At 46.0% G+C, this 15,130-nt stretch overlaps 1 protein-coding gene across 1 annotated transcript in view; it reads right to left on the bottom strand.

Annotated features, from left to right (window-relative positions):
• The window catches only part of ABCC4 (ATP binding cassette subfamily C member 4), a 232,981-nt gene that overhangs the window by 144,147 nt on the left and 73,704 nt on the right, over positions 1 to 15,130 (bottom strand). Inside the window, exons 15-18 of the mRNA XM_060233613.1 lie at positions 14,031 to 14,246; positions 12,008 to 12,148; positions 8,373 to 8,410; positions 2,963 to 3,057 (exon numbers count right to left, since the gene is read on the bottom strand). Coding sequence (XP_060089596.1) covers positions 2,963 to 3,057; positions 8,373 to 8,410; positions 12,008 to 12,148; positions 14,031 to 14,246 — 490 coding nt within the window. The remainder of the gene's footprint in view (positions 1 to 2,962; positions 3,058 to 8,372; positions 8,411 to 12,007; positions 12,149 to 14,030; positions 14,247 to 15,130) is intronic.

Below are 15,130 nucleotides of genomic sequence, written 5' to 3'. Positions count from 1 at the left end.
CCAAATTTTGTCTACGCCACCCTATTTTTCCATACATGCCGCTTTTCCACTCTACTCTTCTCAATCCATGAAAACATCTCTTAAAATGAGTGTTAAGTTTGGTAATCGTGTGCATCTCTCAGATTCTCTGTTGTAATCAGTTAATTTGCTATAGCACTTGAGAACAAAATGTATCTATGTTGCCTTTTTAAAGGGGCTGATCTTTTTTATATCGACAAAACTGAAATGGAGCACAGCAAAAAAAATGAGGATCAATTTCTAATCCTTCTGCCCATCCATAAAAGAACTGAAGATTTAGCTGGAACACTCTGTTTGGAAAGGCAATATCCACGCGCTTACAGCAAACGGTTTCTGGAGTGCTCAGTTTCGGATCTGCCTTCCAAAATCCAGAAAAGAGAAAATTAAAACATCTGCACTCAACCTCTTCCTTCTAGGATAAATTCCATTCTTCCCCCCATGACATCCAATTACCTTAGTCAGGAGACAAGCCTGAGCCTTGCTAATCTTTAAAAGGTGATTCTGAATCACTGTAGGAAAAGACAACCTTTTAGCTATCGCTGCTTGATAAAGCTCAAAATGGACTGGGGGGGGAGGGAGTCATAATGCAAAAAAGCCTCAATATTGGAAGACCGCTAACTATTCCCCTCTCCCTGTGGTTATATTACCCCACCTATAGGTTCTGGTCACCCTTTTTTGGCATCAGGGGTTGATTTTGCAGAAGACAATTTTTCCACAGGCCAGGGCGTGATGGTTTTGGGATGATACAATTGTACACTTTATTTCTGTTAGTTTGGTGTGGTGGTTAAATCTGCAGACTCTTATCTGGGAGAACGAGGTTTGATTCCCCATTCCTCCACTTGCAGCTGCTGGAATGCCCTTGAGCCAGCCATAGCTCTCGCAGAGCTGTCCTTGAAAGGGCAGCTTCTGGGGAAAGCTCTCTCAGCCCTATCCACCTCACAGGGTGTCTGTTGTGGGAGAGGAAGGTAAAGGAGATTGTGAGCCACTCTGAGACGCTGAAATTCGAAGTGGAGGGCAGGATATAAATCCAATGTCGTCATCTTATTATTATTATTATTATTACATTGTAATATATAATGAAATAATTATACAACTCACGGCTCGGTTGCTAACAGGCCACGGACCGGGATTGGTCCACAGCCCGGGGGGTTGGCGACCCCTGACCTATGTGCTTTGTGGAGGACACAGCCAGGCTTCATTGTGGCGCGGGGCTGTGGGCAACCCTCAATAACATCTGGCACATGGAACACTTTGACACTTTTAAGCCAGGCTTGGCACACAAAATGGAGGCTGGCCGCATTTTGGTCAAGCTGCCCCAGCTCCAAACGCATCATGGCCCCTAGGCTCAGGACATACAAGCATTTAGGAAGAGAAGTAGGCATCAATCTCTTCGTCTCTGGCTAAGGTGGCCCTGGAACAAACTGCCACCTGGCTAATCCCATCATTCCTCCAACTTCCATGGAAAGTTCCATGGAAAGACTTGGAAGACGTTCCTCCTTTTATGAAAATTTTCCTGTCCTCCAGTCTTTGTCTTCTGTCAATAACATCTCTGGGTGTATCTCTATTTCCTGGCAACACCCTGTCTCTAACTCTTGACTCTCTTGCTCCATCTCAGAAATTAATTGCTTCCCTTCTTCTATTCAAATAATATAATCACCTTGCCCAAGTCCCAATTCTTCTTGACCAACCTTTTCAGCAATGGGCCATCTGCACCTATTAGGCATACCCAAAACCCATCACCCAGCTTCCTAAGACCCCTAGCCTGTCTCAGCAAAACCCCTCAACCGGCCCCTGCACACATTGTCGCATCACTTCATAATCCCATCTTGTATTGTTCAAAGGAACATCCTGACCACCTATGCCTCAGGATATGTTTTTGCCTACTTAATTTAATTTTTCAATTTATACCCCGCCCTATCCCTCAAGCCGCCTAAGGGCGGCTTACAACATTAAAACAACATTAAAATGAATCACTTCAAAACATCGTCACCACAAAAATGTCGATCAGATTTGAGAGCAGTAGTCAGTACAACTAACCACACAACATCGTATAGGCTGGAAGCTTTCAACACAGCTTGTGCACCTTGATGGTAAAGTGCTGGATGCTGGGGGAGCGATGGCTTCATAGGACACCCACTGGATCAAGTAAAAGCCTGGTGGAAGAACTCCATCTTACAAGCCCTGCAGAACTTGGATAGGTCCCGCAGGGCCCGGATATCCAGCGGGAGTTCCTTCCACCAGGTAGGGGCCTGGACTGAAAAGGCCCTGGCCCTCATCGAAGCCAGACGGGCATCCTTAGGCACAGGGATCACAAGAAGATGTTGTGTAGCTGACTGCAGTGCCCGGGGGGGGGGGCTCATATGGAGAGAGGCGGCACTTTGGCCAAACTCGTGTTGTGTGTTCCTGGATCCAACCACAAACCCAAGATGCCCCACCTTGCCCCCCTCCTTCTACTCTTTGTACAGGTAGCTACGAATCTTCCTTCCTCCCCCCCAAAAAAACCCCCTCATTTCCTGTTTGCTCTGCTAACTATTATTTTTCTGCTGTTCTTGTGTGTCTGTTTGTTTAATTCAGTGTGAATGTGTTTTTATTGTATTATTTTATTTTTAATAGAAGTCCTTTTTAAAAAAAAATTAGTTTGGTCATTTCAAAATATATCTCTCTGAACTAGTACTGGTACACCCTTTGTGGGAATCTTGCTCCTGAAGAGCTCCATCTACATCTGCCTCTGCTAATTCCCCCATAAAAAGAGGAGACCACCCCCTCCCCCAGCATTTCTGGCAGCAGTTACTCCAGCTGCCTTTGCAATGGTTGGGTTTGGTGCTTGGGAAGGGAGCATTTTTGTGATGGGGGAGGAAGAAAAGAGTAACCAGAGGAATACACCCATCATGACTATTTAGTGAGCCCTTGTAAGCCTTAAAGCAATTATGAAAATGTTTTTTACCTGCATATATGCCTAAATACCAGCGGAGAGTTTTCAACTCATTCATTTCACTAGTGCCCTCTGTTGTAATGTTCAGCTTTTCTTGTTGATTTGCCCTGTATAAGGAGAAGAAAGCCTTTAATGTTGTGCATAACAGCAGCTGTGAACCATTTAAAGTAAACCTCATCTACATCCTAACAGCACCCAGTCAGATATTTCTGGGAAACCCACAAACAAGTAATACAAGTAATTCTTGAAAACCCACAAACAAGTCCATTCCAGTCCAGCCTCCACCTAGCTATGGGACATAGACAGTTGTGATCGCCCTCATGGACGACCTCCGGAGAAACCTGAATCAAGGAAGGTCAGCGCTTTTGTTTCTATTGGATTTGATAATAGTGAGTACACAAGAGAGGCCCTTCTTGGTGGCAGCCCCACAATTATGGAAACCCTCACAAAGAAGGTGCATTTGGACCCCTCACTCTCAATCTTTAAGAGGCAGTAGTAGACTGTTTTATATGTATGGGATAGAGAAGGTAGAGAAAAAAGTACTTTTCTCCCTTTCTCACAATACAAGAACTCGTGGACATTTAATGAAATTGCTGAGCAGTCGGGTTAGAACAGATAAAAGGAAGTACTTCTTCACCCAAAGGGTGTTTAACACATGGAATTTACTGCCACAGGAGGTGGTGGCAGCTCCATGCACAGATGGCTTCAAGAGGGGACTGGATAAACATATGGAGCAGAGGTCCATCAGTGGCTATTAGTCACAGCATATTCTTGGAACTCTCTGTCTGGGGCAAGTGACGCTCTGTATTCTTGGTGCTTGGGAGGGGCAACAGTAAGAGGGCTTCTAGTGTCCTGGCCCCACTGATGGACCTCCTGATGGTACCTGGGTTTTTTGACCACTGTGTGACACAGAGTGTTGGACTGAATGGACCATTGGCCTGATCCAACATGGCTTCTCTTATGACAGCAGTGTCTGACACAGTCGATTAAGATCTGATGACTCACTGTCTCACCAATGTGGGGATATGCAGGACAGCCTTGGAGTGGTTTGTCTCATTTCTCCACGGTCGGGGACAGAGGGTGGCGCTAGGGGAGAGGGTCTCACCGCAATACGCTTTGATATGTGGTGCCCCTCAAGGGGCAATCTTCTCCCCAATGTTATTCAATATCTATATGCTCCCCTGTGCCTAGGTGGTCTGGAGTTTCGAGCTGGGCTGCCAACAGTATGCTGATAAAACCCAGCTGTATCTGTTATTATTTATTTATTTATTATTTATTACTTCCCATTTATACCCCGCCCTCTCCGCAAGCGGACTCAGGGCGGCTTACAACATTATAAAAACAATCAGTCCAATAAAAAATATAAAACCATAATTTACATATATTAACTTTAAAACCATTCTATAGCGCTGTTTCAGTCCAATATAGGCGGTATTGACTTCTCGACCAAGATCGCCAGCATTCTGTAGGATGTCCGGTGGCAGCCTTTTTTCGGTCAAACCACAAAAGCCTGTTTGAACAATTCGGTCTTACAGGCCCTGCGGAACGCAGACAAATCCCACAGGGCCCTTATGGCTTCTGGGAGGGTGTTCCAAAGTTCTGGTGCTGCCACCGAAAAAGCCCTGGATCTCGTTACACATAGCCTGGCTTCTTTTGGGCCAGGGGCAGACAACAGATTTTTTGTCCCTGATCGCAGTGCTCTCTGGGGGATATATGGGGAAAGGCGGTCCCGTAGATAGGCAGGTCCCTAACCATAGAGGGCTTTAAAGGTTAATACCAACACCTTGAAGCGAACTCGGAACACAACAGGCAACCAGTGCAGCTCTCTCAGCACTGGCTGAATGTGCTCCCGTCGCGGCAGCCCCATTAACAGCCGTGCCGCAGCGTTCTGCACTAGTTGTAGTCTCCAGGTTAGCGTCAAGGGTAGCCCCATGTAGAGAGCATTACAGTGATCTATTCTTGAGGTGACCGTAGCATGGATTACCATCGCTAAGTCGTTGCACTCCAGGTAAGGAGCCAGCTGCCGCGCTTGCCAAAGATGGAAGAAGGCAGATCTAACAGTGGCTGCCACCTGAGCCTCCATTGTAAGGGAGGACTCAAGAAGCACGCCTAAGCTCTTGACCTTAGGGACCGGTGTCAGTGGTGCCCCGTCAAGAGTCGGCAGCTGGATCTCTCTCCCTGGACCGCCCCGACCCAGGTAGAGAACCTCCGTCTTCGTCGGATTCAATTTCAGCCGACTCAGCCTGAGCCAAGAAGCCACGGCTTGTAACGGCAGGTCTAGATTTTCCAGGGTACAGTCAGACTGGCCACCCATCAATAGATAGAGCTGGGTGTCATCTGCATATTGATGGCAACCCAGTCCGTACCTCCTGACAATCTGGGCAAGGGGGCGCATATAGATGTTAAATAGCATCGGGGATAGGACCGCTCCCTGCGGCACCCCGCAACTAAGAGAGTGCCTCTGGGATGCTTCCTCCCCTATCACCACCCTTTGTTCCCGATCTTGGAGAAAGGAGGTCAGCCACTGTAAGGCAAATCCCCGAATCCCCACATCGGCGAGGCGGCTAGTCAGTAGCTGATGGTCAACCGTGTCAAAAGCGGCTGACAGATCTAATAATAACAGCACCGCAGAGTCGCCCTGATCCAGATGTCGCATAAGGTCATCTATGAGAGCGACCAGAACTGTCTCCATCCCGTGACCTGGCCTAAAGCCGGACTGGAATGGATCCAGTGCGGAAGTGCCCTCCAGGAATCCCTGCAGCTGAATCGCCACCGCCCGCTCTATGACCTTACCCAGAAAGGGAAGGTTTGACACCGGCCGATAGTTCGCCAATATGGCCAGGTCTGCTGATGGTTTTTTTAAGAGGGGACGGACCACTGCCTCTTTAAGAGGTGTGGGAAAGATCCCTTCAATCAGGGACCTGTTGATAATGTCCTGTAGTGGTTCACGCAGCCACGTTTGGCTGGCCTTTATAAGCCAACACGGGCACGGGTCTAACCTACAGGTCGTAGGGCGCACAGCTGCAAGGATCCTGTCGACTTCCTCCAGACTGAGTGGACCGAAGGAGTCCAGAATTGGACCAGAAGACGTGCTCGGTGCCCCAAGTTCATCTACTGTATTAATTATAGCGGGTAAGTCGTGTCGGAGCGACGAGACCTTATCTGCGAAAAAGCTCGCAAAAGCCTCACAGCCTATTTCCAATTCTCTGTTATTTTGTTTGCCCTGCGGCAGTTCTGTTAATGACCGAATTATACTAAACAATTGTGCCGGGCGCGAGGTCGCAGATGCGATTCTGGACGCAAAGTGATCCTTCTTTGCAATCCGAATAGCCATCTCATAGGTCCTCATAAATGACCTATATGATGTTCTCGTAGCTTCGTCACGAGCGTGGCGCCATTGTCTCTCTAGTCATCTTAATCGTCGCTTCATTGATCGCAGCTCCGGGGTATACCACGGAGCGGATCGTGATTGAGGATGAATAGGACGTCGGGGAGCGATTTCGTCAATGGCCTCGGAGAGCCGGTTATTCCAGGTCTCCACTAGTTCATCCAACGAGTCGCCGGTGGGCCAAGGATTCCGTATAGCCATTTGAAGCCGCAACGGGTCCATCTGACTACGCAGGCGAGCCAAAATCTGCTCACCGCCTAAACAGGACAGGGGTGGCATGTCCACACGGGCCTTCAGGGCCTGGTGGTCAGACCATGGCACTGCCTCGGTAGATATCTGACCCACTACTACTCCCGCCGCAAAGATCAGGTCTAGTGTGTGTCCAGCCTGATGCGTGGGCGCTGTTACATATTGGGAAAGTCCTAGTGCTGCCATGGAAAGCACTAGGTCCGTCGCACGAGTGGAAGCTGCGTCCTCAGCATGGACATTGAAGTCACCCAGGACTATAAGTCAAGGGTGCTCCAATGCCCAGCCTGCTACAGCCTCCATCAGGGACGGCAGGGCACTGGCCGGTGCGTTAGGCGGACGGTACACCAGCCAGATTGCCAAACTTTCCCCAACGTCCCACACCAGGCCCACACGCTCCACGCCCTTGATCTCTGGTGGCGGAAGTATCCTGAAGGAGCAATCCTCCCGTATGAAAAAAGCCACCCCTCCCCCCCGCCCGCTAGTCCGGGCCTGGTGAAGGACAGAGAACCCAGGCGGGGCAACTTGGGAGAGAGCAACTGTCTCCCCCTCCCGCACCTAGAGTCCAGATGGACAGAGTCCAGAATGCCAGAGTCCTGATGGACAGAGTCCAGAATGCCACCCCAGATACTTTAGCTGAGGGTTTGGAAGCTATGGCTGGTTGGTTAAAGCAGAGCCTGCTGAAATAAAATCCATCAAAGACAGAGGTCCTGTATCTGGGTTGAAGGGAAGTTGGGACAGGGATCCAACGTTCCCAACTCTTGATAAGTGTCGTTGACTTCAATGCCAACAGTCAAGAGCCCGGGTGTGCTTCTGGACACTTCTCTCTCAATACAGGCCCAGATCAAAAACGTTGTTCAACTGGCTTTTCCCCATCAATGTCAGGTCAAGCAACTGGTTCCCTTTCTCTCTCCTACTGACTTAGCTACAGTGATCCATGCAATGGTCACCTCCAATTTGGACTACTGTAATTCACTCTGCACAGGGCTCCCCTTGAGGCTGACTCGGAAACTCTTGCAAGAGTATCAACCTGTGCTCCACCAGCTGTAGTGGTTCCACGTAGAGTACCAGTTCAAGTTCAAGGTGCTGGCTTTATCCTTCAAAGCCCTTTGTGGTCTGGGACCAACATACCCATGAGACCATCTCTCCTGATATGTCCCTCAAAGAGCATTGCACTCAATGGATCTAAGTCTTCTGGTGGTCCCAAGCCCAAAAGACATCTGCTTAGCCTCAACCAGAGCCAGACTCTTCTCAACTCAAGACATCAGCCTTCTGGAACACTCTCCCAAGTGAGAGCTGGGCCCTGTAGGATCTACTGCAGGGCCTACAAAACCAGGATGTTCTGCCAGGCCTATGAGTGAAGTGCTGGCAATTCCATCTGTATTGGCCTCCCCCTGCTTTGCTGCTTTGCTTTTAGGTTGTACATCTGCTTTACCTGATGTTATCCTGACATCCACAATGCACACGACGTATAAGCCATTCTGAGAGAAGATGCACTGTTGTCAAATTACTGGTTGCTATCTTACTGATTAGTTTTAAACTGCCTTTATGGGCTATTTTTATGCTGTAATGTAAAGCAAAACAGAGGCTTGTTTACTGGAAAAATGCTATTTTCCAGCAGGGCAAAATATCATCTTCGTCCCCTTTAATAACAATTCAGTCATCTCGACGGCCTCTTCCTATTTCCCATCTCAACCATACCAACCATCAGACTCTACACTTAAAAATTCAATTTTTACGTTTATTGAATAGAAAGGGTTTTTTTAAAAAAAAAAATAATTAACCTACCAGTAAGAAAGCCACCAATCCTGAAGCACATAGGAAACCTTGAATAAAGAAATTTAAAGAAATATCAGAGGAAACAGGGCAAGGGGGGAAAGCATAAGAAAACTAGATTTTTCTCGATGAGATTTGAGTCCAATAGTGCCCTAGAGAGTAACACGATTTCCCGGTTATAAACTTTTGAGAGTCAATACTTTCTTCATCAGATACTATGCTGTTGAATGAGGTGCATTCCGTGAAGATATCATTTCAGAGGGTCAGCAGTAGATTCGAGTCCAGTAGCATCTTCAGAGAATCAACCAAGATTTTCAGTGTATAATCTTCTGAAAAATCAAAGCCCCCTTTGTCAGACTCTCGAAAGCTTATACCCAGGGCTTTTCTTTTTGTAGCAGGAACTCCTTTACATTTTAGGCCACACACCCTGATGTAGCCAATCCTCCAAGAGCTTACGGGACTCTTAGTACAGAGCCTACTGTAAGTTCCAGGAGGATTGGTACATCAGGGGTGTGTGGCCTAATTTGTAAAGGAGTTCCTGCTACAAAAAAAAGTCCTGCTTATGCCCCAAAACTGTGGTTGATCTCTACCACACTACTGAACTTTAATCTAGCTGTTCTACTGCATACCAATATGGCTTCCTTCTGAAACTAGATTTGCTCAAGTATTCTTTATGTCTTTTTAGAAAGGGGTTTTTTTTTTTTTGAAGGCCCTTATTTCTGCACTAACCTCAAGCATTTGGGGGAAGCTCTTTGAAATTTTGAGACCTGAATACATTGGGAGCATTCTTAGTTTCGCTTCAGCTTCAAAAATGTTCCTCCTTTCTTTTATTCATCTGGTTTTTGTATTATTTCCAATTCCTGGCAATATCAATGGGAAATATTTCTAATTCTCACTTCCCCCCTGGTCATTTTCCATCCAATTCAGATGAAATTTTCAAGGACTGGATACCTCACTGGAAGGAATCTTCTCTGCCAAGTTTCAAGAAAGCAGGAGAAAGCATCCCCATTCTAATAAGCAATTAAATATCAAAACAGGTCCCAGAAATGAAAGATCTCTTTCGATGACTGATTGAATGCTTCCTGTGTGTCAGCCTCGTATCTCTGCACATCTCCTGACTTTCTCTTTACCTCCCTCATACCAGCCATGAGAGATCACTTCTACTTTCATGAATGATTGAAAGCTTCCTGTTTACTTGAAAAATCCCCTGATGGGTGCAGATGTCTCCCCTAGCACCAAAATAATCAGATAAATACTTTTCTACACATTCTAACAACCCAATGGGGGGGGGGGGGAATGACAATCTTGCTTCAGATTTTCTTTAGAAACTGGGACCCTTTTGTGTTCTGACAAAGGGAATCTCATTGGTATGGAATATGGGGAGGGACGGTGGCTCAGTGGTAGAGCAACTGCTTGGTAAGCAGAAGGTTCCAGGTTCAATCTCCGGCATCTCTAATGAAAAAAGGGTCCAGGCAAATAGGCGTGAAAAATCTCAGCATGAGACTCTGGAGAGCCGCTGCCAGTCTGAGTAGACAATTCTGACTTTGGTGGACCGGGGGTCTGATTCAGTATAAGGTAGCTTCATATGTGGTCTAAGAAAGTTGATGTTGTCCACTGAAAATCAATAGAAATGAATTTAAAGTAAATTCATTTGCTTGCACATGAAAGTTTATACCTTAAATAAAACTCTGGGTCTTAAAGGTACCACTGGACTCAAACTTTGTTCTACTACTCCAGACCAACATGGCCACCCACCTGAATCCATGTTAATGGTCAGGGGCACCAGTTCACTCGTCAGTTTTTTCAGAAACAAACATTTTTAAAATTCTATTTTATTTTTATGTTATTGAATTTATAACCCACTCTTCCTGCAGAGGGCTGCCTCCCCAATTGCACCCTTCCAATACCAATCTTCTAACCTCCCCCGTTGCTTGGGATGAATTCCAACATCACCCAGTGAACAGCCAGGAAAGCTTCGCAAAGCACTTTAGTTTAGAAACAAGCGTCTAAGATAGAAAAGAGGTCAAGGAACATCTATATGGCTGTAAGATGTAGCTCCTCCTACAGATGATATGGGAAGGGGACTCATGCCCACTCACCTCACTGTAGGACATACCTAAGATACAGACAGACATCCACTCTTAAGTCCTGTGAGCAATAATTCTACTTTGTGAGCTACTGGCATTAAAGTTGTGAGAGATTTGGCTAATGCATAAATGAGTTTGCTCTGGGGCCATCCTTCCTGAGCTGAGACAAAAATGTGTGAGTCAGAGGCTAAAAAACAGTGAGCTAACTCACACAAACTCAGCTTAGAGGCAGTGGTAGCCAAATCTCTCGCTTTAAGACCCTTTACGGCCAGGGGCCAGCATATCTTCAGGACCACCTCTCCCCATTTGAACCCCCCCCCCCCCCCCCGGGCTCTGAGGTCTGCTGCTCAACATCTTCTCATAGTCCCTGGTCCTAAGGATACCCAGCTAGCTTCAACAAGAGCCAGGCCTTTTCAGTCCGGCCCCCTACCTGGTGGAATGAGCTCCGGCTGGAGAACCGGGCCCTGCGGGACTTATCACAGTTTTGCAGGGCCTGTAAGACAGAGTTCTTCCGCTAGGCTTTTAATTAATCCAGCGGGCATCCTTTGAAAGTCATCACTTCCCCCAGCATTTCACCATTATGGTGTTATGTTATGCTGTTAGCCATCAGCCACATGCTGTTTACCGCCTATGTCTGTAAGATTGTTTACTGTGCTACTCCTGTTTCGTAATATCTGTTTTTATATTATTTTAATTCTGTAGTTTTATTGATGTAAGCCGCCCTGAGCCTGCTCACGGGATAGGGAGGGATATAAATTAAATTAAACACTGGTCTGCACCAATGTTCCCTCTAAGCTGCAGTGTCTTATGAGCAAAAATTTTGCTTTGTGAGCAACTGGCATTAAAGTTGTGAGCTAATGCATAAAATCAGTGTGCTCTGGGGCCACCCTTCCTGAGCTAAGACAAAAATGTGTGAGCTAGAGGCTAAAAATCTGTGAGCTAGCTCACGCTAACTCATATTAGAGGGAACACTGGTCTGCACCTAATCTCCAGGTATACAGCATAGCGCCTGTTGGACTGAATAGTACCTGTTGAACTTGCAGAAAGTCCTGGAAGCCACAGCACAGTTTCAAGCTGCCCCTGTGCAAATGCTGTGGCCAGACATGGGACAATGTTTAGGGACACACTCCTGTCTCCCACCACATTGGAGAAATCTGTAAGTGCACCCTTCTCTGAATTGCCCCATTGCTAAGATTTCACATATTCAGAATTCTAACATAGAAAATCCAAATTCTATATTTTGAGGTGGGGTAAAGGGAGACAGCTTTTTACATGGGGTTATATGAGACACAATCCAAGACAACTGGAGTAAATCCAAGATGGCTTCTGTTAAACCATATTTACTTGACTTTGGTTGAATCGACTCCCAATGAAGTTAACAGGACCAAACAAGCCTCCAGCTAGTTTGTCATCTACACCTTTTAATCCAAAGGAGGGGGGAAAATCTTAACACATTTGAAAATTGTTGTGCCAAAAAAAAAAAGCAGCAAGTCAGATGTGTTGAAAGCCTGTAAAAGCATACCTCAATAATGCTTTTATTCATGATGCCAAATGACTTACCTGTGCCAAAACACTGAGGAATAAAAGTATTAAAATGACAAAGTAGTTTGCCCCAGCAGCAAAATACTTCTTATAAACGTTCAATCCGATTTTCCCCTCTGAACGGCTCTCTTCTGGCAACGTGGTTAGCACAGGCTCCATCTATAAAATGAAGAGTGAAGTAAGAAAGTCGGCATTCAAATTGTACCAGGATCCAGCAAAACATCTCTAAAACTAATATTTCCAAAAAGGCACCTCTGAGAATTAAATAAAATCCATTAAATTCTTAATGGAGGCATAAACAACTTCAAAATGTGTCTCTCAATTTTCATTTTTGTGGGGAGTCAGAAATAAATTAGCAGCTAACTTCTCCCATGTCAAAATAATGTAATACATCCAGGTGCATTTATAAAAACCAACTTCTGACAGACTGTCAACCAAAGGATTTCAGTTGATTGACCATTTCAACAAATCTATTACTGCATACTATAAAACCTTAACGCAAACTGTTTTCTGAAATACTGCAACAGTTTTCAGTTTAATAAACCAAAGCTTTTACACAGTATGTGAAGGGAAGACTGCCATAAATACTTCCGTTTGCTCTCTTCATTAGAGTTCACTTTTTGCTAATTGATCTAGCAATCACAGTTTGCAACCCCTAGCATTATTTTAACAATCTAAAATAGCTTCTAGAAAAAAAATTACTGCATGACAACGCCAGTGTTCCCTCTAAGCTGAGTTAGTGCGAAATAGCTCACAGATTTTTAGCCTCCAGCTCACACATTTTTGTCTTAGCTCAGAAAAGACGACCCCAGAGCACAATAATTTACGCAGTAGCTCACAACTTTAATACCAGTAGGCTCACAAAGTAGAATTTTTTCTCACAAGGCTATGCAGCTTAGAAGGAACATTGGACAACACCAATAACAGATGCACCAGTGGAACATACCCCACAGAAATCTCAAACAAGGATATTTTCAAATCTGTGTATCACAGGGGTGGCCAACGGTAGCTCTCCAATGTTTTTTTGCCTACAACTCCCATCAGCCCCAGCCATTGGCCATGCTGGCTGGGGCTGATGGGAATTGTAGGCAAAAAAACATCTGGAGAGCTACCACGAACCATCCCTGGTGTATCTAATTATGAACATGGCCACAGAACCCGGACCAAAAAATTCACATAATGAGGCCGTGTACAGGTGAGAGGACTTTTTTCTACAGGCTCAGGGCCAAACCCAGGTTTGCAGGAAATATATGCAGTTGGGGGCGGGGGGGGGGGGGCGGAGAGAAAGTTGACTGAGATTTCATGAAATTCTATGATGTCACAGTCAGCACTGCAAGGTCACCTAGCACAGGGGTACCCCAGGCCGCAGACTGGTACCGGTCCATCGCCTGTTAGCAGCCAGGCCATGGAGTGAGGCAGAGGTACCACACTGCCCCTTTCGCCCACCCACGATCTGGGCCAATGAAAGAGGCAGCATGGTCTCGCTCCTAAGCACCACCTCTTTCATTCAGTTGGGTCCAGGGTGGGTCAAAGGGACAGCGCGGCAGCAACCTTAATCTACCCCACATTTTAAGATCCCTATGGGGGGCAGGGACAGGATAAGGAAGTGGACCTGGGGCGGCAAAAACCCCAGCACTACCCCCCCACCAGTCCGTGGAAAAATTGTCTTCCACAAAACCAGTCCCTGGTGCCAAAAAGGTTGGGAGCCGCTGACCAAGCAAGTAAGACACCAGATTCTGGGCCTAAGCAAAGCTGACAGGATGGAAGGTTCAGGGAAAGCTACAGCAGCAGCTGGAGAGAAGGCAAAGTGAGGAGTGGAACGAAGTGGAGGAAAGGACAGGGAGATATGAGGAAGGAAAACTAGGTGAGGTGGTGGTGAAAAGGCTACAGAGAAGGTGGGAGCAAGTGTGGGGGGAGACAAGAGATTTCCCAACCCTGAGTATCTCCTAGATTCCCAGTTTGTCCCTTTTGATCTTTTGCCACTCACAATTCAGAATAAAACTATGTAACTTTTAAAAAGTTATGTATCTCATTTACTCACAGACAGCGGTTCTGCAGCCCCTTCTTTCTGCGATTGTACGGAAGATTCCATTGACCAAATAGAGGACTGTGAAAATGTACGCACTCTGGATAACTTGTGACTGGGGGTTCCTGGAACGGGCTGCGATTCATCATCGTCACGTTTTTTCAAAAGAGAAGCAAAGTCTATTCCAGATTTCAGGAAGTCTGAATAGGTCCCCTTTGCTACCTCCTTGCCCTGGAAGTAGAATATACAATACTCTTAATGAAATGGCCATTTTCAGCATGAAACCTAGCAGCCCCATCAGATCAACTGTACTGCAATTGCTGGCCTCCTATACCAATTCTGTATAAACCAACGAGAAAGTTCTAATGCTATAGGGCATTCAATATTTTGGAAGACACAATAAGTGATCTTACTTTTCATACCTATGTGTCCAGAGCACCTCTTTATCATTAAGATTTTAAGGTGACATTCAGAAAGAGATATAGCAACTGGTTCACAATAGGAGGTGACGTATGGATTCGCCCTCTTTTTAAAAAGAGATGGGAAGAAGTTTTTGTGAACAGCAGGTCAACGCTAAAGCCCTTTTTCTATGTTAATGTCAAAAACACAATGGTATCTCATCAGTCTTTCAGCCTGAAGGGGGCATTCAGCTCCTTCCTTTCAGAAGTTACATGTATCTGTCTGTCTGCACCTGGAAGTCATGTTGATTGACCTCTGGTGACTGACCCCAACTAGGGATCTGGAGGATTTACAGAGAGGTGGCTGAATAAAGCCTGCTCCTGTCTCCTGACTGCTGGTATTCCAAGGAGGTCTCCCATCCAAGTACTTACCAGAGTCAACCCTACTTAGCTTCTGAGATCTGATGAGACTGGGTTTGCCTGGGCTATCCAGGTCATGGCTTCAGAAGTTAAACTGATTATCATCATATCAAACATGCAGAATATTTTACAGTAATTCAAACCAAACACCTTATATGCAAGGGCATTCCAATACCCCTAGTCGCAAATTCCCTAGGATTCCAGGAGTGTTTCTTGACCAATGTGTTTACGACTGAAGTCTATATAAACTCTACTGTGTTATTTTCTTCTAATCTTAAAAAAAAGACCCAAGACCCA

The sequence above is a fragment of the Heteronotia binoei genome, chromosome 3 (assembly GCF_032191835.1).
Source record: "Heteronotia binoei isolate CCM8104 ecotype False Entrance Well chromosome 3, APGP_CSIRO_Hbin_v1, whole genome shotgun sequence".
NCBI lineage: Eukaryota > Metazoa > Chordata > Lepidosauria > Squamata > Gekkonidae > Heteronotia > Heteronotia binoei.
Note: the sequence above shows the minus strand (reverse complement) of the source record. Positions and strands in the feature narration are given on the sequence as shown.